The 27,369-nt window shown below is 53.7% G+C and overlaps 2 protein-coding genes across 11 annotated transcripts in view; one reads left to right on the top strand and one right to left on the bottom strand.

The window, feature by feature from the left end:
• The window catches only part of VGLL4 (vestigial like family member 4), a 153,236-nt gene extending 136,339 nt beyond the window's left edge, over nt 1-16,897 (top strand). For 6 of the 7 annotated variants that reach the window (XM_032411948.1, XM_032411950.1, XM_032411949.1 and 3 more), the window contains 3 exons: nt 10,175-10,397; nt 15,453-15,576; nt 15,971-16,897. In XM_032411948.1, the coding sequence (XP_032267839.1) occupies nt 10,175-10,397; nt 15,453-15,576; nt 15,971-16,242 (619 nt within the window). In that variant the 3' untranslated portion in view covers nt 16,243-16,897. Of the gene's footprint in view, nt 1-5,800; nt 6,536-10,174; nt 10,398-15,452; nt 15,577-15,970 lie in introns of those variants that run through there. The other variant, XM_032411953.1, reaches the window with a different exon arrangement.
• An 850-nt stretch (nt 16,898-17,747) lies between these two features.
• ATG7 (autophagy related 7) overlaps nt 17,748-27,369 on the bottom strand; it is a 233,960-nt gene continuing 224,338 nt past the window's right edge. For 3 of the 4 annotated variants that reach the window (XR_004300397.1, XM_032411942.1, XM_032411945.1), the window contains one exon: nt 17,748-19,964. Coding sequence is in view for 3 of the 4 variants with exons in the window: in XM_032411942.1 (XP_032267833.1) it covers nt 19,932-19,964 (33 nt within the window). In the remaining variant the exon portion in view is untranslated. The remainder of the gene's footprint in view (nt 19,965-27,369) is intronic. The other variant, XM_032411943.1, reaches the window with a different exon arrangement.

The following is a 27,369-nucleotide window of genomic DNA, read 5'->3' as shown; positions in this document are numbered from 1 at the left end:
TTTCTCAAACGTTAGTTTTTCCTTGTGTCTCAGCTGATGATGGAAAACATGTGCAGACAGGTCTGGTCAAAGAAAACCAGTGCCTTATTTACATGGGGTTGAGCTATTTGGAAACTGGCTTGAGTCTCCCGGCAAGAGCTTTGCCCTGCCCACCGGCGCTGCTGGGAGTCTTGCCTCCTGTGGGTGACAGCTCTGGAAAGTTCTTCCTTTGTGCAGGCGGTTGGCTCTGTGAATGCTGGAGTGGGAGACGGGGAAGGGAGCCTGTCTACTCTTCCTTTACACACTGCTCTGGCATACCTAGTTGCCTGGTTTCTTGGCCCACCGTGAGGAACAGGGTGACGAGCAGTGATGGTGGCTTCTCCAGGAGTGACCCTGTCGTCGCTGACCCAAGAATGCACGTGGCCGAGCAGCCTGAGACTACTTGGGCCAGGCCTGTCACAGGGGCCTGCTCCGTCATATCCTAGAGCCGTGTTTATGCTGAATGAAGATCCTGAGTCACCAAGAAAGGAAAGAAGTCGTGGGATGTTTCAGACAGGTTTCTTTTTTTTTTTTTTTTTAAGATTTTATTTATTTGACAGAGACACAGCGAGAGAGGGAACACAAGCAGGGGGAGTGGGAGAGGGAGAAGCAGGCTTCCCGCTGAGCAGGGAGCCCGATGCGGGGCTGTATCCCAGGACTCTGGGACCATGACCTGAGCCGAAGGCAGAGGCTTAATGACTGAGTCACCCAGGTGCCCCTGAGACAGGTTTCTAACTAAAATAGTTGAAAAATGTATTCTCTCTTAAGGCTTACATTTCAGTTTTATCTCGAAGCTTTACTTAAGTGGTTGTGCTAGGTACGCGCAACCCTGTGGCTCCAGGTGACGTCAGTCAGGTTTCCTGGCTGCCCTGGGGTCCCTTGTGTGTGTGTGCAGATCTGCATAGTAATTGTGCTTAAGGAGAGACCCGCTTTCCCCTGGAGTTCCTTCCGGTCTCCTGCAGAAAGAAGGGCAGGAGTTCCCAGAACGGTCATGACGGCTGGCCTGAGGGAGGAATGGAGGGAAATCTGAGGAATCTTGAAGGCTGGAGAGTATGCAGAGATGTCCTTATACTAATTTAGTGCCTCTCACTCCTGGGAAGGCTTTGATTGGAAACCCTTGACGCAATTATAGAGACAGAGTCCAAGTCAGTAACAGCGGAAATGTCACTTAGATACATATTTCCTCTTACACTACACACTATTTGTGATCTCTACCCCCTCTCCCTGCCCTAGAGAAATGTGCTGTTTCTGAAGCCCCTGCAGGCTGTTTCTGCAGAAGAGGAAGGGTTGGCCTCATTTGAGTCCCTGCCTCACCACCTACCTGCCTCGTGACCTTGGGTGATGGCTCCACCTCTCAGCTCCGGTTCCCTCCGTGTTCCAAGGGCATGGTGGTGAGCGCCCTAGACAGCTTGCGCAAGCACGCACTGTTGCAGGAAGGGGGACAGTACTCACAGTTGGCCCAGGGGCTTGAGGGGTTGGTTATTGATGGGCCCATCAGTGCAGGAATGATGGAAAGATCTGGTGGGTCATTTGCTGTCATCTGTCCAAAATGTTACTGAGTCAGAAGGTTTTGGATTATAACTTGGCTGACAGGCGTCTTCCCTCTTTTTTGTGGGGGCAGCTGGGGATGCCTTTTCCTGGCTTCCTGAATTGCTCTTGGAAGTGAAGTGGGAACAGCTTAACCCTCCAGCTTCTCCCTGGCAGGCCTGGCCTCACACACACTGTCTCAACTTGTGTTGTCATTTCTTGGTGCTCATTAAATATGCCTCCTAATGACAGGCATGCATGACAAGGTCCAGTGGATCTTAGGAGCCTCTTTGAAAATGAAGCTTGAAGACATTCGTGCATCCGCAGGGGGGCAGGGTGTGTTAATTACAGATAAAGCAGAAAAAACCATGATTGTGGAAAATATCTAAAGAAGTATAAAACAATGGTGGGGAAAAGCCATGGAAATTGTATTGGTTTCCCAGGAATGCCCTGACAAAGTACCACAAAGTAGAGGGCCCAAACAGGAGAAATAGATTGTCTCCCAGTCCTGGAGACTAAAAGTCCCGGATCAGGTGTCAGCGGGGTTGGTGTCTTCTTGAGAGCTGTGAGTGTGGATCTGTTCTTGCCTCTCTCCTAACTTCTTGTGGCCTCAAGCATTCCTTGGCTTGTAGATGGCATTCTCCCTACCTCTTCACGTTGTTTCCCCTCTGCCATTTTGTTCAAATTTCCCCCTTTTTATAAGGACACCAGTCCTATTGGATTAGGGCCCACCCTCATGACCTCATCTTAACTTGATTATCTGCAAAGACTCTTTCCAAATGAAATTACATTTACAGGTCCTAGGGGTTAGGACTTCAACATCTTTTAGGGGAAACACAATTCAACCCATAACAAATTAAAAGCAATTTATAGTGGGAAATAGAATGACCAATAGATGTATGAAAATATGCTCAACTGCTCTGGTAACTGGAGAAATGCAAGTTAAAATACCAAGGAGGAATGACTCCACGCCACAAGAATGGCAGAAATCCACAGGCCGCCAAAGCCGGACATCATGGAGGATGCACGTCACCAGGGCCGGTGACGCAGCGCTGGCTAAGCCGGTGCAGAGTGGACAGCTACGTCATAAAGGGTTTTGGCAACATCCGTTGAAGTCTAGAGGGTGGTGAGCTCTGCAACCCAGTGGCATACTTCTAGATACCTACCTGAGAGGTACCCAGAAACCCCTGTTGCCAGGACGGAAAGGACGGAAGCACCGTGGGGTTATTATAACAAGGACAAACCAGAGATGATGGTCCGGGTGCCCATCGGTAGAGGAACAGGTAAATCCGTTACGGTGTCTTCCTGTGAAGATGTGAAGTAATCCCACACGGCAGGTACATGACTAGATCTGTAGGTCAGGACATGGGTAGAGCCCCAAAACCACGCGAGGGAGGAGAGCATGGTTGTAAGGCAGTCCGTATAGTGTGAGACCATAGTGTAAATTTAAAATGTGCCGCATAGTATTTGTAGACAGACTCCTCTGTGGTGAGAGTTCATAAGCACAGATAGGAAGACTCCCCCAAATACAGGACAGCGGTGCATCTGGAGATGAAGAGGGGGTGTGAGCTGGGGTAGGGGGAGCACGAAGGAAGGGCTTCAGGCACGTCTGCCATGTTCTGCTGCATTGATTGCTACCAGCATTTCCCGTAAGAGGAAAGAAAAGGTCAGAAGCGAACACCATGTGTGATTTCATTTGTCAGTCCTGGGTGGTGGGTACATAGGTCTTTGTCATTTTCCCTGCTGCTCTCCCCCTCTCTTGAGAGGGAAAGGTGCAAAGGAAAGGCTTTGGAGCCAGTCACATAGACATTAGACATTAGAATCCTTGTACTGTACTGGTTTTGCAACTTTAGATGAGCTACTTAACCTCTCTGAACCTCAGTTTACTCATCTATAAAATGGGGGTGATACTTACTTTGCAGTGTAGTGAGGGGTTTAATAAGACAGTAAGGTCTAGAATATCTGGCGTGTAACATTCAATAAATGATAGTTCACAATAATAAAGATAATCAAGGTAAATGGAGGAATTCCCTAACTTTGAGTGCATTATATTTTTGGACACTACTTCCTAAGGGCAGCATTGCAGTGGTACACGCTTCTCACCGGGACTGTAGGTCGCACAAGTCATGCGATAGAGCAAATAGGTGTGTGGCTTGGTTCCATCTAGTTGCTTTTTGAAATCTGAGCTAGCAGAAGAGGGATGGTACCTTTGTGGGGAGCTCATGGGGAACACAGTTTTGTGGGTGGATAGATGTGCAACAGCGTAATTCACCGACTGCAGTGCCCTTCACACACAGGTTGGGTCCCTTTGGACCTTTGATGGTGGTAGGGCTCTGGCTTTTTTCTTATTGTTAAGTGATGATAATGGTCACATGCAACACAGTGTCTCCCCACAGTTAAAGTCAAAGGCAGTCTCTGTCCCCTTTCCACTGCTGACCAGCACATGTTTGTGATTGAAGCAAAGGCCCCAGATTTTTCTGTGTCTTTGGGGCACTGTGAATGCCAGTATTTCCCAGCTTTTCCTGCCTGTGACACACAGCTCATCATCTTGAACCCAGGAGGGGGTCTCTGCCTTCCTTCTGCACCACGGTGTCCTGGTGGTGTCACCACCACTCTGCTTCCTGTCTGTAGTTGGTACCAAGGAGTGACAGGCTTGACAGGGTGTCTTGGGGACACACCCAAGTGCCCTCTTGCTTTTCAGGAAGTCTTGAATTACCCTGCTGACCAGGAGAAAGCGGGGTGTTGTTTGATGACCTAGGGGACATTTGGGGGGGCGGGAGGACAAAAAATGGGGGAGGTAGTTACAGGGAGAAAACATTTCACTACTGTTTATTCTCAATATTTAAATACTCCCTAAATTCTGCTTTTTCAGAAAGTCTCTCTTGCTGGGAATTGCCTCTGAAATTTCCTTAATTCCTTTCTCATTCACCACAGATGCTGTTCACTGGATGCACACATAATGTAGGTACTTCAGTAATTCACTTATTCAGTGATTCAGTGAAGAGTTAAACGTCCACCGTATGCCCAGCCCTGCACGGGGTGCTGGGAGAGGGCAGAGCATGGGGGGTGCGGGGCCCTCCAAAGCATCCCGTGGAGCTGGCCGACGGGAAAGCAAGGCCGACAGGATGGAGGGCTGGTCCCGTTGCACGTGTCCCACTGTTCCGTCCACTGTCGCAGTCCGGGGCTGGGGGGAGGCCTCCTGGAAGCCTAGGGCAGGGCAGGAGGTGGTGAAGGGCTCTCATAGGGGCCTGGGGGGCACATGGCTGAGCAGTCGGTATGTCTGACTGATGCCCTGCCTCTACCTCTGTCCTTGGCTAAGTGTTTATCTTCACCATCTTGCTCCTCATTTCTGTAAAACTGGGACAGCACCACCTACCCCATCCTAAACCCGAGGGACTCAGTAAGTAATGGCTGTGGGATGCTTTTTGTTTTTAAAAAATGATTATTATTTTTAATTCTGGTCAAGGTTTTTTGTCATACCATGTACCATTCTAGCCATTTTTAAGAAAAGTTTATTTTTTTTTGTAATCTCTACACCCATTGTGGGGCTCAAACTCACAACCCTGATATCAGGAGTCACATGTTCTTCCAACTGAGCCAGGCAGGCGCCCCTCTAGCTATTTTTAAGTGTAGCATTCAGTGGCATTAAGTATGTTGTCTGAGGAAGCTTTTTAAAATTAAAAATGCTTTACTGACTTTATTATTATTAGTATTGAAGATTTTATTTATTAGAGAGCACACGTGTGCACTCATGCGGGCGAGCATGAGTGGTGGGAGCGGCAGGGGCAGAGGGAGAAGCAGGTTCCCCTCTGAGCAGGGAGCCCGATGTGGGGCTCGATTCCAGGACCCTGGGATCATGACCTGAGCCGAAGGCAGACACTTAACCGACTGAGCCCCCCAGGCGCCCCCTGATGTTATTATTCTTGTCTGTGCTGGACAGTGAAGGTTTGTTACTGTCCTGTAGGTTCCCAGAGGGCGACCACTCCAGTAAGGAGTGAAGGGGGAGCGGGAGGACTGCGCTAGGGAGAGGCCTATGTCTCGGCTCTGACCCTCCCCTCACGGGCACCAGGCCCCCCCGGGGGGGGGGGCCTCACCACTGCTCGGGGTCTGCACCCCACCGTCGTGCACGCGGAGGCTGCGGCAGACCTTCAGTTCACTCCTGCGGGGACTGACTGGGCCCTGCCTCATTCACCTGGGCCCAGAGACCTGCAGCATGGGTGGGGGGGCGGGGGTGCAGGGCCCAGAATGTGTCCTTGAAAGCACCTACTAAAATGTCTTCTGCCCATAGCCCTTCCCCTGCTGGCCGACTCCAGGCTCATATTGGTTTATTGAATAGCTGTCAGTAGTTCATGGAATTCAGCTGAGGCCCCAGAATAGCAAGTAATACCTTCCCAAGGGTTTGCTTTCAACTCCGAGCTCCTGTTTGTTTAAGGGCAGGAAAACCTCATTTTAATGAGGATACAGATGGACACAGTGCACTTTTTTCACGTGATGGATGGATTCTTTCGCTGTCTCACGGCGCTTTCCCCCAGACACAGCGGACACTTGGCTTCTCGGCTCGGAGAGGGCATTCCCGGAACACTTTGTCCTGGACGAATGTGCAGTAGGCATCCTCCTTTTTACCACCTCTCCATGTTTGGGCCCCCGTCTGCTTCCTGTCCTCGAACAGTGGCAGCGGCGGTGCCGCCCCAGGGTGAGTGCGGGTTCCCGGCGAGGGGTCGGGGTGCCGGGAGTCAGCTGCCCGGCACCTGGAAGCCCTTTGGGCCCCGACGGGGCTGCAGTTGGTTTTTCATGAGCAGACTTTGTCTTTAACTAGAACGGGGGCGGCTTGGATCTCCCGGGCGGGAAGCGTGTGGTTTGTCTGCTGTCCGTGAGCACATGACTCTCTGGGAGACTGCGGAGCCTGGGCTATGATTCACTGGAGGAGGGGGAAACATGGAAAACAGTGTCTGTCTTTAAGCTCCGGGAACCAGGAAAATGAGCTGGAAAAGTGAGTAATGTATAATTTTACTAAAATTGAACACAGGGTTCTTCAGACATTTTCTTTCTGTGTTTGTCAGTGTCTTGTCTGATCCGTGAGGCCCCGCTGCGTCATGCTTGCAGTTGACCGCTTTTCGGGTTAGCTTCCCCAACGTCCTCTTCCCCTGCTCCCGGGGGCGGTGTGGGTGCAGAGCAGGTCTTCGGGGGCACGGGTGTGGGTATGGTCCTGGCCTCTCTTCACCTCTGCCCTGTTAGCTGGATGCCTTTAGACAGTTCTAGAGCTGTGGTAGCACACAGCTAAGATCACGCAGCTTCGCTGAGGAAGTCCTGCCGAGCGGCCTGCCAGCCCGTTGAACTGGGATTGACTGGACCTTCCCCAAACGGACTGCTGCCTTGGGCCATCCCTCTCCCCTGTGGTGTGGTTTACTAGTCCCCAGGCCGAGTCTGGCTGTCTCGAGGCTCCGCTGGGTTGATACACGTCACCACACTCTACTAATACTGAAGTGCCTCTTGGACATCAGACTCGGGGGATGGGTGCTGCCCTGTGTGTGTGCTGGTGACTTTGACATTGGATGGAGACAGGTGCTGCCTGAGCTTGCGGCCACTCCGTCCTGCCAGCCCTGGGCGGCTCTTCATCCTTCGACTCTGCAGCGTCCCACCTCCATCCGGGGCCCGAGCTGGCTCTCCGGCGCTGTAGCTGCCCCTTGGGTCACGAGCCTGCGAGAAGGCGGGGCTGTGTCTCCCTTTCTGTGGCCTTCGCGAAACTGGGGCTCAGTTAACTTTGCTTGAGAAACTGGAGTCTGCTTTGGACAGAGGTGGATTCGGGCTGGGAAGCTCATCAGTCCTACGGTCCATTCAGCGGCCTCCACGAAGCTCATTTTGGCGGGCGGGGGGCAGGGGACGATTGTGTCGGGGGCAGTTTACGTACCTTGTCAAACGTATTTTACCCAACTTGAGAGGGAAACCTGATACTGAGGATGGGGACTGTGATGATGTCACCTTTCCCTAGTGTGATGAAACGTGCATTTAGCAGGAAATGTCCATCTGGGCTGGCAGGCTGCTCGCAGGACTTCCTCAGCGAGGCTGCGTGACCCTCAGCCCCGGAGGCCTTCACTGGAAGGGCCTGTCGTGTCTTCGGAATCATCGGAGGAAGATGGAATGATACACGGGCTGGTTTCAAAATTCAGCTGTTTTGTATTCATTTGGTTTGTAATTCTTGGAAAATTGCTGGCGTGCGGATGAGTGTGTGCAGTGTAGTGTCAAACTACGTGACCAGAACACACTCTTGCATGACCGTCTTAATAGGCCGAAAATGTACTCTCTAACTGCTTTCAAGTCATTCTATAGAGTCAACCAGAGGCTGAGAGGGAGAAAAATCACCTGTAAGTTAAACCCTGTGCCTCCTGCAGCGAATACGCTACCTTAGAGCTGATTTGGCCCCACCGTGCGCACTGCTCGCGTGCGCTGTCCTAGCACGACTGTTCGTGCCTGTCCTCTGTTCAGTCCTCATTGAAACCCCTCCGAGGGGCTTTCTCCTGTGACCACAGGTGGATGAGGACACTGGGCCCGTGGCTTGCCCGGGAGATGGCGTGCGGAACCAAAGCTTGGGGCTTGCAAGACTTGCCGCGTCTGGGGGTCTTTCTGCTTAGCCCCCAGTGGCATGTTGATCCAGGCTCGGCACCCGTCCGAAGGGCGTGAACACCCCTGCAGCTGGCTCCCCAGCCCTCACGTCTTCCCGATTCTGCCCGTCCTCAGTTACGTGGCCACAGTGCCTGCCTTTCCTTCCCCGGTCACCCGTGTGCTGCTTCTCTGTGTTCACTCGTGGTCCCGGGGCACCTGCCACACGAGGCGGCGTGCTGGGCGAGGAGGGTGCAGGGTGCGCAGGCTTGTTGCGCTCCCAGAAGCCCCCGGGGAAGTCGGGGCAGGGGTGCAGAGATGAAGACATTGCTAATAGTGGTGTGATGGGTTCCTGATGAAAGGTGTGCACAGGGCGCTCAGGGATCCAGAGCACAACAGCTAAAGCTGCGGGCACGGTTGGCAGTGAGTGGGTTGTGTGTGTCGGGGCGGGGGGGAGCACACACACACACACGGTTAGAGGCCGAAAGTGGCGCGTCTGCTTGAGGAATGGCAAGAAGACTGTTGTAACTGCAGAGCGCCATGCTTGGGGGTGTGAGGGTAGAAAGGTGGTCAGGACCAGAGCAGGAAAGGCCTAGAAGGGGTGCTGAGCTACTGAGAATTGTAACTAAGGGCGTGATGTGGTTTGATCTGCTTTATAGAAAGGTCATGCTGGAGGAATACAAGTAACGCAGGACATCTGAATCAGGCTGGCCGATTGAGTGTCCGTAGCTGGCCTGTGGTGTTACGCTGTCTGTAGTTCTCCAAGACGTTGCCATCGGGGGGACGGGCAGAGGGAACACGGGACTGCTCTGTATTCTTTCCTACAAGGGCCTGTGAGCCTACGATGGAAGAAGGCGTGCCCGTCGCACACATGCGCCTGCCCGTGTGTGTAAAACTCCAACTTACCTTTTACCTTATTCAGGCAGTGAGGCAGGCTGTGGCTTTTGCTTTCTCTGGGTTTCTTAGTGCGTGAGCCTAGGCGTCTCTGCTATAAAACAGGTTGTCCACCGAGGCAAGAGAATGGTTGCTTGTGGACTCTGAGGATAAATTGTATTCCTTAAAGAAAAGTCACTGAAATTTTTATCTGCCACATTTCTAGTTAAAAGACTTCTCATTTGTTATGAGAAAAAGATTGTGCTGGCAGCAAAGACCATGGTGGATGGAAGGGGCCGAGACCTGAGGCAGAAGGAACCCCTGCAATAAACGGGGCAGGAGGGAGCTGGGCCGAACCGGCGTTCCTGGTCTTTGATCGGCTGTGCCCAACCGGTCGTTCTCTAGCAGATGCCGCAGAGGGTGCTGCCTTGAGCCGCGGTCACCAAGGTCGTGGGGAGGGGTGGTGTTGGCGGCCCCGTCCGTGTTCCCCACAGCACCTGCCAGGAGCTGCACACGCGGCGGGGGTCTCTGGGGCTCCGCTGAAGCCGACTGCTGTGGCTGGTGTGTTCCGGGTGGTAGAGCTGCGCACTGTGAGCCGCGGCAGATGCCATGCCTTACCAGCCGCGGCACCGCTGCCCTGAGTCTCGGGGGTTCTGTCCCCTGGAAAGGTAGCTGTGACGTCTCCTTTGTGCTGTTGGGAAGGTCTGGAGAGCTCATGCTGCTGGAGGCCCAGAGCAGGATCCACCCCATAGGAGGTGACTGGTGACTTTGCGTCATCTTCCTCTTCATCCTTTTGAATGGCAGATCCTTGTCCAGCCGAGCCGGCCCCGAGCACACAGGCTAGCTCTCCAGGCCCCGAGCCCGTGGAGTTTATTATAGAAGGGCTCTGATGGGGGAGGGGGGGGATGCCGGGCGGAGGGGGCCACCGAGGGGCTTTGGAGTCACGCCGACCTGGGTTAGCACTGGGGCTCCTCGGCTTCCCGGTGAGCTGTTTGACCTGAGCCTTGGGAAACGGAAACGCTGCTAAGTCTTTATCCCCCGCGCAGTGGAGAACTCCGTGACATCATGAGCGTGCAGCACCGGGCTCGGGGCCGGCATCCCGTTCGCCATTCGGGGCATGCCGGGTATTTGCGTCTGAGCGCTCTTCCCCCTCTTTCAGGAGCAAGACTGCCAACGGAGACTGCCGAAAAGACCCCCGGGAGCGGAGCCGCAGCCCTATCGAGCGCGCCGTGGCCCCCACCGTGAGCCTGCACGGCGGCCAGCTGTTTGCGTCCCTGCCCGGCCTCAGCCTGGAGCAGCCGCTGGCACTGACCAAGAACAGCATGGACGCCGGCAGGCCAGCGGGCATCTCGCCCACGCTGACCCCGGCGGAGCGGCAGCAGGTATGCCCCTGTCCGTGCGGCTCAGGGCCAGGAGGGAGGTGGCGGGAGAGGTGGGCTTAGCCTCCGTTCTGTGCTTGGAGAAAGGAGGAGCGGCGGCAGCATGGACCGTTTCCCCGAATGCCACCGAGACCCGCCCGGGCCTGGCCTCCCACGCCTGACGGCCTTGGACCAGACGCTTAACCTCTCTGGGGCTTAGTGTCTTTGCACAAGGCATGGTTGGTTTAGGCGAGGTCTGTTTTCAGTAGTCTTCCTCAGCGATCCTGTTTCTAGGAGGATCAAGGAAGATCCTGCATTTACCTGTTAGAAGGTCACACCGACGAAGTTAAATGTCAGGTTCCTTTGCTTTGGGCTGGAATCCTGTAGAGTCAGTGGTCAGAGTGGTTATTAGCTCCTGCTGGTGGGCAGTCTGTGATTGGCGGATCGGGATGTTTTTTTAATTAAAGGAAAATAAGGAAATTAAATTCTTACTTAATAAACACAGTTTGCTTGATTAAAAAAACCCCAATATTTCAAAAGTGGGGCTCCTGGAGAAATATAAAAGGAAGCATTAGCATCGAGGTTTGGAATCCCTGCCCAAGCCCATGGTGTGTCTCTGTGAACCTCTGGGGCCTGTGACCCAGTAGGTCCCCGGTCAGCATTTGCTGAAGACTGACGGGCAGTGAGTGAGGCAGGTGCCGTGTCCCAAGGAGATGCTGGGCCCAGCTGGGGGCTCTGCTGCTGCGCATGCCACGGCTTCCTTGCAGCCCCCCACCGCCACGACAGCACCCCCGCCTGGCGCCCGGCTCTGATCCAGTCTCTCCTACTGCTGGGGGCGGGCTCTGGGCATTGGGAGAGGGGGTGCTGGTGCCTGGGGTCCCAGTAAGGCTGACGAGCCATTGTGCTTCCTGTGTGGGAGCCAGGCATCTCCATCCCGTTTGTTTCATTCATTCATTTAACGAAACTGGGTAGGCGCCCACTGCATGCAGGGGGAGGATGCTAGAAACTGGTCAGGCAAGCTAGAGGCACTCGGGGTTTTCGTCCAGCAGAGACCGGTTATCCAGTAACTATGGTACTTCAGCTAGTACTGCAGCAGCAGACAGCCACTTAACTCTGATAGGAACTGGGGGCCGAGTTACCCCTCCATTCACGGAGTGTGCACTGTGCCCTGGGGCACCGCAAAGCCCTGGAGCCACAGAGACACGCGTGTAGGAGGCAGTTCCAGCCTGGAAGGAGCTCGCGGTCTGGTCAGGGAGGTGGGTGCGTGCAGGAGGGTTGCACTCAGAGGCCACAGGAGAGGGGGTTTAAGCATCAGAGATTGGTTTCTAGGATCAGGGAATTCAGCCAGTGCCGTGGGGAGTCCCTCGATGGGCGCGGGGCGGGGGGCCCTCCACTGGGAAGTTCCGTCTCTGAGCCCATGGTGGTTGGGGGAGGAAGCTCCCTGGAAACCCTTGGAACTATCTGCCCAGAACAGCTGTCTCTGAAGCTGTAGTGTTGGCTTGGAGCAAGGGTTTCTGTGACTTTGAGGGTCTTCTGGTTGATCCTGGTCATATTTGCTGTGTGAGAAGTGTGCCACTGGACAGGGTGACCTGGCTCTTCTCACCATGTCTCCCCGACCCTTCTGTGAAGTGTGCCTGGCTGCCCAGTCCAGCAAGAGGGCCCCTGGCCCGTCAGATGTGCTGGGGACCTGTTAAGCGGGTTTTCTAGGACTGAGGACCTTGAATTCCCACCTGAGTTCTTAGGGGATTCCTGGATGGAGAACAAAGCCAGTGGCCGTGGAATAAGTTCATAGCTTTCCCGGGACAGGTACAATGGCTTTGGCTTCCCTGACATGTGTCAGCGGCCCAGGCCTAAACTTCAAGGCTGGGGTTGGTGGAGAAGCATGTGTTTTATGGCCCTGGGGACCGTTCATCGGGCTCCTTCCTATGCCAGCGTGGTATGGCCTGGGTGGTCACTGGGGCCTGAGCTTCCTCTCGGACAGTTACCGAGTGCTGTGCCAGGTACCGGGCTGGCCTCACCGTCCGGGGTGGGTGTCACCGGCGCGCTGTCAGCGTGGCTCCCGTGGGGCGGGGTGCCTGCCGGGCCGCAGCTCTGAGCCAGGGAAGGTGCGGGGACGGGGCTTCCTGGAGCAACGGCACAGCGCTGGGTGGCGGGCGGGCGGGGGAAGCCTCCCACTCAGGTCTCGGGGAACGGGGATGGGAAGCTTCCCAGAGAGGGCATGTCTGGGGAGGCTGCAGGTGTCACCCCACTTCATGTTTCTGTGATGGCGGCTCTGAGGGGATGGTGTGGTCTAAAGAAAGCTACGGAAAGCCGGCGGGAGTGGCTTTGAGGACAGCAGCCGATGAGATGCAGGATAGGGGTACATAGTAATAAGCCCCGGGGACAGTGACCAGCAGAATGGTTCTCTTTTGGATGCTCTTTCTCTGAGGCGGCCTCGGCCGAGGGGCAGCCAGTGCGGGCGGGGCGAGGGCTGAGTGAGGTGTGAGTGACAGTCTCGGCCTGGCCCTGCCCTGGGTTGGCTGCGGAAGCTCCAGGAGGCTACTCGTTTCTGGCCTTCGTTTTTGCCATCTGGAAGGCGAGGGTGTGGCGGGGGAGTTTGGGCCGCGGAGCTCCCCGCACTCACCGTCTGGAGGCGGGAGGCCTGTTCCGGCTGGGTGTGTGGCGCTGCAGCCCGGCCGGGGGGTAGGCGGTGTGGCCCGTCCCGGGAGCGCTGGGCTGGGCTGTGGGGAGGAGAAAGGCAGAGCCTGCTGTCCATGTGCCTGTCCCCAGCGTCCCCTTCGTCCCCGGCTAGGAGGGGTCCTGGAGATGACCCGCTACTACCAGGAGTGAGGTTGGAACGTCTTCACGGCGTCCCCACGCTCACCAGTGGTTCTGCCTTGCTGGTCCCTGCTCGGGGGCCACCTTCTGTCCCGAGTGGCTGACATTAGGCTGGACGTTGACTTGATTCTTCTAGCTTTATTCCGAGCTTCCCCAAATTCATTCTCTGACACTTTACATTTCTTCACCTTCCATGACCCCTTCCCCAAGACATGACCCCACTTGCTGACATTTGCGTCAGTCAGGACTTTAGTTGCAAGGAACAAAAACCAGCCTGAGCTGGCGGAAGCACAAAAGGAAGGGAGTTTTGCTGGGAGGACCAGGGGCGTCTCCTGGAGCCCAGGGTCATGGGTACGGCAGGATCAGGAAGGAAGGGCCAGCCCTTGCCTGGGAGGGCTGGTGAGGAAGCCAGGCCCTCCCTCCCCTGGCTCTGTGCCGGTCCACGTCTCTGCGTCCTCTTCTCTCGCTCTCTGCTTCTCAACCCACACAGCCAGCCTGGCGTGACCACCCCATGACTTCTGAGGTCAACCTGAATCTCGTACTCAGTCTGGCTTAGTAGTTGGCCCCAAGCCTGGGTCAGATTTCCAGCCTGGCCAATGGGGCAAAGGTCACTTATGGACATGGCCACCTCAGCCCCACCTCATGGATGGAGGGCACATTCTACGAGAGGGGAGCCAGGGGGATCTCAGGCTCAGGGTTAAAAAGAACCTTCAGAAGGTGGGCTCCAGGCTGCAGGCTGCCCTCCAGAGATAGCAAGACCAGCCCTGAAGGGCAGGACCCCTGCCACCACAGGTTTGGCCCTAAACTCTCACCTTCAGGCGGTCCTCCAGCCCCCTCTTCAGCTGCTGCTGTTCTGTCTCCCACACGGAGAAGTGGAGGTGAGAGGGTGAAGTGCTGCCTGATGTGGAGAGCAGACCTGGCCTCAAAGCCACGTTCTCTCTGCACCACTTTTGTCCATACTGTGATGGGTCGCACTCACTCCACCCCCATTGCTGATGGGTTGAGCTAGTAATGAAACCCCCAATTTTTCCTTTACATGCTGCTGCTGAGCCACATCTTCCCCCATCTTGGATGTGAGTAATTCAGTGTTAGGCTCAAGCACGTCCTGGCCCATCCTTGTAGGCCCAGATCTTTATCACAGAACATGTTTTTCACTCCTGTTCATTTCCCATCGTGGGAAGGTTTGCTGTGCAAGCCTTTTGTGTCTTTATCCTGGCTACTGATTGAATTCTTTAAAGGAGAGGCCAGGGGTAGAGAAGCCCTCATTGCCCTCACATTGACATTGTTCTTATCCTTGGGCCCTCTGAGGGGGCCCTTCAAGCGGCTCCCCTCTAGTTTTCTTGGAACTCCTGGCACATCCTCCTCAATCTTGTCTTCAGCGCTGTCAGGAGATGTCTTTCTGGCAGGAACCTGAGGAAGCTGTTTGATTCACAGGTATTTTCTGTTCTGGATACTTGCCAAGGTCTGGGGGCTCCAGAAACGCTTCTTGGTCCTTGCTCTGAAGTGTGCACGGCTAGGGGAGCCGGGCGCTGGGGTCTTCTGGGCACACTTGGAAGGCATGATTGACTTGTTAAATGGGGAGGTGGTGATGGTTGAACAAGTAGAGTTTTTACCAGGCAGACAGCGTGGTGGTCGTGGGGAAGGAGTGTGTGTCGGCCAGGGGTGGGATGCATGTAAATTCATACTTGGATGTACTTCCTGCGTTTCCATCTCCATCAGGATTTGTGTGGTCATAATAGAAACCAAGTTGAGCTGTCTTTAGCTTAAGCAAAAATTGGGAGTGTGTTGGGAGGGTACTGGAACGACTCATAGAAGCCGTTGGGCTACAGGGCACATGCTGAGAAGGGCAGGGACCGGGCTGCCCTGGGGACTTGACCGCAGGAGCTGTGGAGGCTCCTCACGCACCCGCGGAGGCCCCCTCGCTGGGAGTTTGCTGTGGGTCAGCAGGGTCACTCCGGGCGGCAGACAGACCGGCCTTCACTTTGCCTCTTGTCCGGAGGGGCTGAGGGACAGGCTCGCAGCAGAGTAGTGGACGGTGCTGCTGAGGGCCTTGCACGGAGGACTGGGACCCGATGGATGGCGGCCCCTGGCTCCCCGCAGGCGGGAAGAGTGCCCTCCGTGGTGGTGGAGGGACACACAGACTCGTGCTGCCTCACAGCCGTGGCACGTGTATAAGGACTGGGGTGACCAGCTGGGGTGAGCGCCACCGCCCCTCGTCTGCCCGCCGAGCCAGAGCTAACCGCAGCCTCCTCTTCTCCCCAGAACCGGCCGTCGGTGATCACGTGCGCCTCGGCCAGCACCCGCAACTGCAACCTCTCCCACTGCCCCATTGCGCACAGCGGCTGCGCGGCGGCCGGGCCAGCCAGCTACCGGAGGGCCCCGAGCTGTAAGTCACCCAGTGTCCGTGCGCGCGGGGTGGGCGTGACTCACGTGGGGTGTTTGCATTCCTTCTACATCGTGCCGTGGACAGAACAGGAGCCCCTGGAGCTTAGGTTTTATTGAGGCTGAAAGAGGTTTGTTCTGAGCACACGTGCGGCCAGCATTGTGTCTGGCTTGAGTGGGACAGAGGGAAGAACCCTCCAGGGAAGAAACTGTGGTTGGGACAAGATCTACCAACCTGAAGGCCACGTTGTCTCTCTGAACTCACCCCTCGCCCAGGCAGGCACGCTGCCATGTTACAGGTTCAGAGAGGAGACCTGGCCAAGTGCCGAGCCAGGGCGGGTGGGGACGGGCCCTCTGTCCCCAGAGCCCTGACCGGCCGCTGTCCTGCTCCCCCACAGCCACCGCCACCTGCGACCCCGTGGTGGAGGAGCACTTCCGCAGGAGCCTGGGCAAGAACTACAAGGAGCCCGAGCCGGCGCCCAACTCGGTGTCCATCACGGGCTCCGTGGACGACCACTTTGCCAAAGCCCTGGGTGACACGTGGCTTCAGATCAAGGCGGCCAAGGACGGCGCATCCAGCAGCCCTGAGTCGGCCTCGCGCAGGGGCCAGCCCGCCAGCCCCTCTGCGCACATGGTCAGCCACAGTCACTCCCCCTCCGTGGTCTCGTGAAGGGAGTGCCACCCTTGAACAAGATGTCAATCTGCATGGTTTGCCTGAGCTTTGAACAGTCAGTGCTTAAAAAATGGAAAAACAAAAAAAAATTGTGGGGGTGGGGTAGGGGTGGAGGGGAGGGGAGGGGTGGTTTATTCGCAAAAACCATGTCGTTGGGATTTTTGTTCTGTTTTTGTACTTGCTTGGTATGCGTACCCGGGGGCCCTCGAACTCCGTAGCAGGAGCTGCACGAGGAACAGCTGACGTAGTGTCCTGCCTTCCTGCTTCAGTTACCAAAGAAACCTCTGATGCAGGTCTGCTGCCCCGTCGGGGGCCAGGACTCCACGGCACACGCTTTCTCAGTCACAAGCCATGATGTTGGTGACCCAAATGCTTTGTGCTTTTTAATTTGCTTCTCGAGACCGGGGTGTGTGTGGCTTAGCTTCCATTGCGTGTTTGGTCCGGCCCGCGTGTGTGTGTCCGTGTGCGTGTGCGCGTGCGTCTACTTGAAGAGAACAGAGAACTGTCGCGTCTGATTTGCACTATTGGAGGAGGGCTAGAGTTGCCTGGCGGACAACTTTCTGTGAGATGCTAGTACTCTGAGGGCAAACTGCTGAAAAACAAAGGGTTTAAGGATGACATTTCTGACCATTTGTGTGTTTTTTGTTTGTTTGTTTTTTTTAAACTTAGACAAAACAGCTTTGGAAGGGGAAGTCTCATACAGGTTATAGGTCTTTCTCTCTAGATTTCAGGTGCTTGCAACTGGACTGCAGACTACCAATCACGGGCATTCTCCCTTTCCTAAACACTGCAGTTTGTTAGACTAGAGCTGAGGTTGGAGGATTCTATAGTGCTTTCAACGTGATGCATGTTTTAATGGAGAAAAATAGCTGGTTTCTATTAATTGTATAGATCTAGTAAACAAGAACCTTAATACTAGCTTCTTTTCAGAATTAGTTTATTTTTGTCAGTTACAGTCCTAGATATACTTACTGCTGGTACAGTTGTACTCTTGAGATTTGTGTTTGATATTCACATTACTCCCGAGTAGTGTGGGGCTGGCAGGCCCTGGAGACGGGCAGGCCAGTCGTGGGTCAGCCGCGGTGTAGGATGCTGGAGTTTTTTGCTGCCGCTGACGTTTAGTTTTTGCATCCCCTGTCTGCTTATTACTAGCTCCCGGGGGGGTTGGGGTTTGTGTCTTCCAGCTTCCCTCCATGCAGAAACTGCTCCCTTTCCACCCTCTTGGCTGAACAGCAGATTACTGACAATCTGTGATACGGTATTTTCTGTGCTTCCTCATACGCTGGGGCCAAGGCAGTATACATTCCTCTGACTGACTTTATACAGTTATCACTGCGTTTATTATCGTTTGCTAGAGTAATAGCTACTAACTAGAAATTAGGCGAAGAAGAAAGCATGACGGACACAGCTGTGGATGTTCAACAGCTGCTCCTCTTTTTGGTAAACGTACATTTCTATCCTCCCCCCTCCCCCCCACCGCCTGCCACGTTCCAGCCACCAGAAGGCCACCAGAGGGCTTACAGAGTCACCTGGCCAGGTGACACAGGCGCGCCCGCCTCCCCTGTGAGGCGCTGTGGACGCCCGGAAGCCCTCGAGGCTGGTTTTGAGTGTAAGAAAAATACAGGTTAGCTGGTTAATTGTGAAAATCATCACTGGGCAGAAAGGTCAGCGGATCGGCTCTTGTGGTCCCAGGGTGGCTGCAGGTCTTTCCACAGGCGGAAGAAAAGCCCTTCTCCTCTTGCCCCTGCACACATTTCACCCCCACGTAACTGGGCTTCCAGGCTTTCGCATTCGGGCCCCTATATTTTCTGTAGGAAAAATCGGTGAGAACACTTTTTTTATATAGGTAACTTTAAGACCATCATTACGCTGTGCGTAAAGAATGTACAGAGAAATTTGTAGGTATTTTTTGAAGAACAATTAATTTGTTAATGATATGTAGCTATTTAATTTTCCCTTTCCCATTGTAATCATTCATATTTTTTTTGTTTGGAAAAAAAAGTTGATCTTTTTTTTTTTTTTTTGGTCGTAGATTTGTCTGTAAAAGTGCAGGAACACAGTTATTCTATGAGAACACTGCATCTGCCTTAATAGCCACTAGTTTGTTATTGCTCCAGGCTACTGAGCGCGGCGGCGGGAAGCGGCCGGCGGCGGCGGGCTCTGCGAAGGGCGGGCTCCTCGGCCCGGGCCCCGGCACTGGCCTATCTGGGATAGGCGGGCCCCTCGAGGGGCCCCGGGCGCGCGGGGAGGCAGAAAACCAAACATTTCACCGGGAAAGGACACACTCCCTGGCCTCAGGAGCACAGTGAGCTCTTCACAGAGCCACGCCGTCACGGTGCGTCCTGCCCGTTCTCTCCTTGTTTGTAAATCTGTAATATACCATTCTCTGTGGCCTGTTTTTCCTGGAAGAAGAAGAAGAAAAAAAAAGGTTTGGCAGGCCATCTTTTTTTTGTACTTAAAAGTAGCCTTAAGAACAATAATAAAGTGCTCTTAAACCACAGGCTGTGCGTGTGACCCACGGGCCCCCGGGGGGGGGGGGGGTGCCCCCTCTGCCCCACGCAGGTGGGCGGACCGCGGCTGTAGCTCCGACTCCACGAGAAGCCCCGTTGACAACCTGACCCGCAGAAACCCCACCCTTCTAAGAGTCCACCTTCAGCCTCACTGTTGACTTGGGTCCCGGGCCTGAGGCAGAAGAGAACACCCCAAGAACACAAGTGTGGAGAGGGTGCGTCCATCTCCTGAGTGCCCACGCCCAGCGCTGGGTGTCCCGGATGGTGTGCTACCGCACACTGCAGTCAGGGCCTCCCGGGTACCGCTTAGGCCCTCGGGAGGGAAGGCGCCTCCCTCACTTGGCCGCAGAGGAGTGGATTCTGGGGGTGTGAGGCCTCCTCCGGGGCAGAGGGGCTCCCACCCAGGCCGTTACCAGGATGTGGCCCTGAGACCTGTTCCTGGGCCCTTCCACCAGCTCAAGGCAGCAGCAGCAACTTCTTTCCGCCCCTGAGCAGGGAGGCACAGATGCTTTGCCCACAGCTGAGGACAGGCCAGGAGGTGGAGGAACTGTCTGGGTGGCAGACTCTGTCCGTAGTGGAGTTCTGGGTTCAGTAGGACGTGTGTGGGCCCTTCTGTCCTGCACGGCCCTCCCTCTCCAGCAGGCCAGGCTGACAGAGCTCACAAGGACGTCAGCCTGCATTGGTGCCCCCTCTCTGGGGTTTGCAGGGCAGCCCAGGGACTCTGGTGCTTGCCCCCCACAATGGCTGCCGGAAGGAGCTGCTTTCTCATTTCCCCATTTGGTGTGTTGGGCTGACTGTTCCCTGTCCTCATTGCCGCCCCATGGGGGCCAAGGTGGGAAGGATCCCGGGAGTTTTGACTATCAAACACTTGACAACAAGAAAAAAAGAACTCGTGGAGGGAACCAAGTCCCAGATCAATGGCAATGCCAAAGCCAAGGTTATTATTTAGCTCAGAACTGGTAAGATCATGAATCATGAGAAATGGAGAACCCCAGAAGCTCCTGGGCAGTGGAGAGGGGGCCCTGGTCCTCAAGGTACACAGAGGAGGAGACCACAAAGGTTGGAGGGGCGCAGGGCCCAGAATCACCGGTCTTGGGGGCGGCAGTCCGGCTCCGGTAACCGAGGGCTCCTCAGCAGGCGGCCAGGGAGAAGCCAGCCACGCAAGGGTGGGCCACGTCAGACGGTCTCATCGTCGCTCATGTCCCAGATCTGTGTGGAGAAGGGAGACATTCAGTGTCCAGCCACCCGGTGGCGCCCACTGATGTGGCCTCATGTCTGTGTGGTGTGATAGCAAACAGAAATGACGGCTCCCACTTGCAGATGACACGCTGCGCGCCTCACAACGCCCCCGTCACTAAGGACAGAGACAGACACCCTAGTTCTTGTATAATGAAAGCAAATCACAGAGAAGGGAAGTCTTTGCCCGGGCCTCACTGCTGAGTAGGCGAACAGCGGCCAGTCTGGGGGCGGGGGTGCTGGGATCTGAACGGGGAGTCTGCGCGCCCCTCACCTCCCAGCGCCCACCGCACAGCCGCCATCCCTGTGCCGACCAGCCCCGCCCGCTCCTCTTTCTGCCGCCCCGCCCGCTGCCCCAGGTCATCCTGTCTCTCTAATCGCCGCCTCCTCACGGCCTCCCAGGGCAGGGACTCCGGCCTGTGCACACACTTCCCACCCCCGGGGCGGCCCGTCAGCCGTGCTCCAGGTGCCGAACGGACTACAGATGGCACACCTGGACAAGCACGGACGAGCTGGCTGTCCCTCGGGAAACCAGTCCCAGGGGAGACAGCCAGACCTTGCCTCTGTCCCTCTCTGCCTTCGGGGAGCCCAGGACTTCTGGGGCCAACCTTCATGGGGGCGGCGTAAGGGGACAGCGGGCTCTCACGGCGTCACCCGTCAAGAGGAGTGAGGGGGCCCCAGCTGCCGCCTCCGCTGCAGCCCTCCGCCTGAATCCCCGGGAGGGAGCCGGACGCCAGCACAGAGGCCCCCGGGGCTCCTCGCACCCTGGGCTCCCTGGGGGCTGGTCCCTGAACTTACGCCTTCAGACTTTCAAAATTCCTAGAACTGGTTGCAAAAGGCCACCTCAACCCTAGCAGAGCTGAGAGAAGGAACATCATGTTTACACGAGGCTGGCCCGGGGAGATGGGGAGGCCCGGCCAAGGTAAATATCAACACCAGCTTGGCCTTCAAAGTCAAGGATGTGGAAAATAAATACAGAGAGAAGGAAATTTCCTTTATCCTGAGGTCCCAGCTGCCTGGGTCGGGGGCTGGTGGTGAGTGTGCCTCTCACACCCACCCCCCTTTCTACATACACCCTACTGCCCCAAGATACCGGGGTGGGATGGCACCAGCAAAGATGCAGCTGCCTGCAGGAGCAGGGAAGGGGTGGGGAGGGGCCTGGGCTGGGGTCCGGCGGCCTGCGTGAGGCCAGGCAGGCCCTGCCTTTCTCGAGGCCCAGCTGCTCCAGAGCAGGGCTTGAAATAGATTCCAGGGCCTGGACCCTCAGATGGGGTTTGGTGGGGGGTAGGAGAGGGTGGCTGCATCCCAAGCTGAGGCGGCACTTAGGAGCCCCTGGATGTGATAATCCTCCGGTTCAGACCACCCGAGTGCAAAATCAGCTACCGGAGGGTGGACCGGTGGGGCTCATCCATTCTCTCCCTCAGTCGTCCAACACCTGCGCACTGGAGGGGCCCCTCCTTGTGCTACGGCTGCGGCTGTGCAGAGCCAATGCGAATACCCCCTCCCCCACCCCACACAGCCCAGGGGTGCAGAGGGAGACAAATTCAGAGAGGGAAGATGGCTTGCCCGGGATCACACAGCCAGTCAGGTGCAGAGCTGGGAGCGCAGGTGTGTGGGAAAAGGTTACATGAACAACAAGGGCTGCGTGGGGCAGGCTGCATGGAGGCGGCGCCAGGGCTGGGGGTGGGCTATAACCTGCTGGGGGCGGGAGACATGCCAGCCAGGGCCCGGGCAGTCTGTGTCAACAAGCAGTGCCTTCTGTGAATGGATAGGGTTCTTCAAAGGACACTGGGGGGGCCAGGCCCAGAGCAGGGCCTTACGGAAAAGCAGGAGCTCCAGAGGCTCTGTCCATTTTATTGCATCTCAGTGATGAGGTAGGGTCTTCAGCACCCGGCCCTGCCTTTGCACACAGTGGGGGGAGAGGGGGGCGGGGAGGGGTGCTGGCTCTGCCTCGTGCTCCTGGCACCGCCCAGGTTGTGCAGGGGATCAAGCAAGGCACCCGAAAGGCTTACTATGACAGGACTCTACAGAAGGGGGTGGGGGTGGATAATGGATTTTATATAACTGCTCAGGGATTTTCCAGAAAGAGTTCTTCTCTGGGCCTGAGATGGGTTTCTCCACTAGGGCAGTCAGTCCTTTTCCCATTGGCTGGGCCCAGGAAGGCAGCAGTCTTATTTCTAAAGCTTCCAGAAGCTTGAGCCTCCACAACTCCCACATGATCTCACTTATAGGTGGAATCTAAAAATGCTGAACTCAGAGAACCAGAGAGCAGATGGGTGGTTGCCAGGAACTGGGGGGAAACGAGGAGATGCTGGCCAAAGGGTACAAACCTGCTGCTGTAAGAGGAGTATGTTCTGGAGATCCAATGTACACCATGGTGTTATAGTTAAAAATACTATATACTTGAAATTTGCCCAGAGAATAGATCTTAAGTGTTCTCATCACACACACACACACACACACACAATAACCATGTGAGGGGATGGATATGGTCATTAATTTCATGGTGGCCATCATTTCATAATGTATATTAAATCACTACTTTGTAAAACCTAAATTTATACACTTTTTGTCAGTAAAGCTGGAGGAGAAAAAAACAAACTTTCGTCTCCTCTCACCCTAGAATAAGGCCCAGGGCGTGTGGAGGGGCCTTGTGTCCTCAGCCTCCCTCACAGCGCCTGGCAGACAAGAGGCCTCATGAATGTCCTCTTCATAATGAATGAAGGTTGTACTAAACTGGCAAAGATTTAAAAAATGTTGATACTCAGTGCTGGCAAGGGAGTGGCAAAACACTTCCAGCAGGAACATAAATTGGTACCATATTTTTCAAAAGAAGAGATTTGGCAACATATAACACAAAGCTTTAAAAATATTCATACCCTAAGGAAGAGAGAAATGGTCTCTTTTTGCGCACCTAGAAAACCCAAGAAAATAAATGTTGAGACGAATAAAGACAATATTCAATAAGGCAGCAAGGTATAAAATGACCAACAACCAAATTCCACCTTCGGATCTGCAAACAGCAGCTAGCTGCAAAACAGAAGAACCCATCGTAAGAGCGATGAAAAAGAGAAATTCCTAGGGAATAAATCTACATGAAATGGATAACATCCAAGTGAGAAAAACCCGTCAGCTCAGGCCCGCACAGTCCTTGCCAGGGCCTTGTGAAAAGTACGCTGGAACAAAGAGGGAAAGCGCACAGGGCGACAGGTCCACCCAAGTTCATATGAAATTTACCACAATTTCCATTTGAAAAAAATTAACAAGTATCTTTTCTGGAGCTAGACAAGCTGGTTCTAAGGTTTATGGGGAAAAAATAAATAAGCAAGAATATCTAGGAAAACCTTGGTGAAGAAGAATAATGAGGAGGTTCCCTTGCTCTATGTTCAAGCAGGTCATAAAGCTGACAACTTAGAAGAGGGTTGCGTCACCATGGGAACAGACAGATGGGCCCTGGGCACGAAATGAGTCCAGAAACAACAGAAGAGTTCTGTCCAAGTACATATGGAGATTTAGTATCTTAATGATAAAGGTCTGGGGAAGGTGATCTCAAATCATTAGAAAAAGATGGACCTTTTAATAGATATGGGGACAGCTGGATGGTCATTTGCAAAATGATAAAATTGATTCCATGCTTCACTGTACATTGGAATCTACTACAAATGGAACCGATCTAAACATATGACAGTGAAACCACACAAAACAAACATCAGTGAATTTCTTTATAACCTGGGAGTGAGGAGCCTATAGCCTTAAATCTATAAGCAATAAAACAGATACAGTGGATTATGTGAAAACACATGTGTGCAATTTTGCACAGAAAAACTACATGCAAAGTTGGAAAGACAACAAAGTGGGAGAAAATACCACTTCAGCCCATAAAGGGCTAATCGCCCTAATATACAAATAGCTTTTACAAATCAAGAAGAGAAAGACCAATAAAAGGATTTACAGACCAAAGACATGGATGGTGAGTTCCCAGAAAAAGATAGGCAAACAGCCTTTAAACATAAGAAAAGGGGCTCAGCTGCTCAGAATAAGAGAAATGCTAAAATTTCTTAGGACACAAATACTCAGCAGAAAAAATACTCAGTCTTCACAAAAATCAAAACTCACTCCTGGTCTCTAAAAGATACCATTTTCTATGAAAATGAAAAGGCAGACCAGAGACTAGGAGAAAATATTCACAGTGTATATAAAAAGGACTTGTAGCCAGAATATAAAAAGAATTCCTACAGTTCAATAATAAAGAGACAGGTAACCTTTTTTTTTTTTTTTAAATGGGCAAAAGATGTGAATAGACACTTGACAAAAAAAGGAAATAAAATGGTCAGTAAGAACCTGAAAAGGTGCCCAGCATCCTTAGTCCTCAGGGAAATGCAAACCACAAAGAGACACCACGCTGTACCTTCTAGAACTGCCAAAATAAAAAAGGCTAGTAGCACCAAAGGTCTTGTGAGAGTGTGGAGCAACAGAACTCACGTAGTGCTGTGAGCAGGGACAGAAACTGGCATCGCCACTTGGGAGTAGGGTCTGGTGACGTCTAAAGTTATACAATATGAAGCAGCCATTCTACTCCTCTTTACCAAAGGCATGAAAACACGTGTCCACAAAAAGACTTGTGCAAGTATATTCATAGCAGCTCTATTCATAATAGGCACAAACTGGAATCAATCCCAATGGCCATTGGCAGGCAAAGCAAAACAAAGAATGGTATCGCCACACAATGGGGACTACTCACCATCAGAGGGACAGAACACACATGCAGCAACGTGTATGCGTGTCAGAGTCATTGTGCTGAGTCAAACCAGCCCGACACAAAACACTATGTACCCTGTGGATCCATTTATGTAAAATGTAGACATGGCAAAACTAATCTATGGTGACAGAAAGTAGATTGTCAGAACTCACCAGCCTATGCACTTTAAATAGGTGCATTGTACTGTATACAAGTTATACCTTAATAAAGTTGATTTTTTTAAAGCTGCACAGAACAGGGATGCCTGGGTGGCTCAGTCGGTTGAGCACCCGACTCTTGATTTCGGCTCAGGTCGTGATCTCAGGGTCATGGGATCGAACCCTGAGTTGGGTTCTGTGCTCAGTAGGGAGTTTGCTTGACGTTCTTTCCATCTCCCTTTGCCCCTCCCACTGCTGTCTCTCTCTCTCAAATAAATAAATCTTAATAAAAAGTTTAAAAGCTGCAGAGAACATTTTCTCACCTATCAGGTGGGCACAAATCCCAAAGCTCGACAATACATTCATTCATTGTATCTGTGAACCTGTGGGAAAGCAGCCCTCCTGGTGGAAGCTGGTAGGATAAACAGCACAAAAGCCCTACGGAGGCAACCAGCACTCTCCGACAGAACTCCTTGTCTCGGATTTTGACCCAGCAGGCTGACTTGTAGGAGTCTGTCCTAAGGATACACCTCCACAAATACAAAAGGGCGTGATTCACTGCTGCATGGGTTGTTACAGGCAAAGATTGGACACGGCCCAAGTGACCCTCAGCGGGGGACCAGCTTGCTAAGCCATTCGCTGCATAGCCACATGAGGGGCCGCCGTGGCCCTAAAACACAGCAAGGAAGCTCAGTGAACAGAAGGGCGCCATTTCCCGGATTTCCTTAGTGAGGGAAAGAAAAATGCGAGTGTCTGTGGCATGCCACCTTTTGTATGAGATGGAAGAGAAAATAAGAACATTACATTCTTTTAAAATTTTGCAAAAATAAACACACAGTTGATAAACTGGAAATTAATTTTAATGGTTCCCTACAGCGGGTGGGTGGGATGGGGGCGAGGCTGGTCTGAGCATCCCTTGTAACTTGAGCATCAGGTCCATGTTTATATAGTCAAAAAACTCAAAAAGAAAAATAACTGAAAGCACAGCAACAAAACCAAAAAAAAAAAGAAAATAGATACACTGGACCTCATCAAAAGTAAAAAATGTTGTGCCTCAAGGGACACCATTAGGAAAGTGGAAAGACAACCCACAGAACGGGAGAAAATCTGTGCAAATCATACATCTGATAAGGGACTTGTGTCTAGACCCTTTACAACTCAGTAGTGAAAAGACAACCTAATTTATGAACGGGCAAAGGAGCTGTGTAGACATTTCTCCGAGAAAGACGTAAACGGCTAAGAACAACATGAAAAGATACTTGAACATCATTAGTCATTAGGAAAATGCAAATCAGAACCGTGAAGAGATACCACGTGGCACCCATTAGGATGGCTTTAATCAGAAAGGCAGAGAGTAGGCGCTGGTGAGGACGCGGAGCGGCTGGACCCCTCAGATGCTGCTGGGAACATACCCAGTGGCGCGGCCGCTGTGGAAAACAGCCTGGCCAGTCCTCACAAAGTTAACCAGAGTGACCCTGTGGCCCAGCAGTCCCACTCTTGCATGTGTACCCGAGAGAATGGAAACCCACGTCCGTACAAAAATGTTCACAGCATTAGTCATAAAAGTCAAAAAGTGGAAACAACACAGATGTCTCCCAACTGATGAGTGGAAATGGGGTCTATCCGGACGGCGGGTATCATTTACCAAACCCACTCGCGCGCTCAGTCTTCTCAAGAGCCCGAGGACCGCGGTGTGACCGTTCACAGAGTAGGCAACTGCAGCCCAGAGGAAATCAGGTAACTTGTCAAGGAGACCCAGCTAGTAAGGGTCGGACTGAGGCTTTTCCACTTGATCTCACCACTTCCTTACTGCTCAACACAATTCCTTCTGAAGAAACCGATGACGGACAACAGTCTCCCAACCTGCTTCCTGGCCTGATGCGCGGTGAGCGGCCCGACCGCCGGATGGCACGCACGGGAGCCGTGGGCCCATGCGGGCCGGCTCCGACCTGTCCTGGCTGCCGGGGTCCCCCGCCCTCTGTCCCCTGACCCTGGCAGGGTCAGGAGGCAAGGCCACGCTCCTGCCCTGAGCCCACGCTCCTGGCCCCGGCAAGCGGGGGGGGGGGGGAGCCCGGCTGGAGGCCGCGCCGTGGCACCTCAAGGCAGGGTGGGCGTGGGGACGGCGGGGCTGGGGCCGCTGCTCTGAAGGCAGGGGGACTTTCCCACAACAGGACTCATCATAAGACGCCAGGCAGAACAGGCAGCAGGACCGGGACCGCACACCCCCAGAGGGCCCTAAGGTTTCACTTTCTGCTCTCTCCAAATGAGACAGACACATTTGAGAGGAGCCGTTCATCATCCAATTCCAAACTTGGGTCCCCTTTCTGGACCGCACTGCCTGGAGCCTGCCACGAACTAAGGTTTTTCTTTATAAACACTGTAATTACCCTATAAATGACACGATTATATTTGTGTGCATGTGTTAAAAGTGTTCATTTGTTAAATGTAAACATTTAAAATATACCACAGTTTCTGAAACCCA

The sequence above is a fragment of the Phoca vitulina genome, unplaced genomic scaffold (assembly GCF_004348235.1).
Source record: "Phoca vitulina isolate PV1807 unplaced genomic scaffold, GSC_HSeal_1.0 scaffold13, whole genome shotgun sequence".
In the NCBI taxonomy this organism is placed as follows: domain Eukaryota; kingdom Metazoa; phylum Chordata; class Mammalia; order Carnivora; family Phocidae; genus Phoca; species Phoca vitulina.
This window is presented reverse-complemented; position numbering and strand designations above follow the sequence as displayed.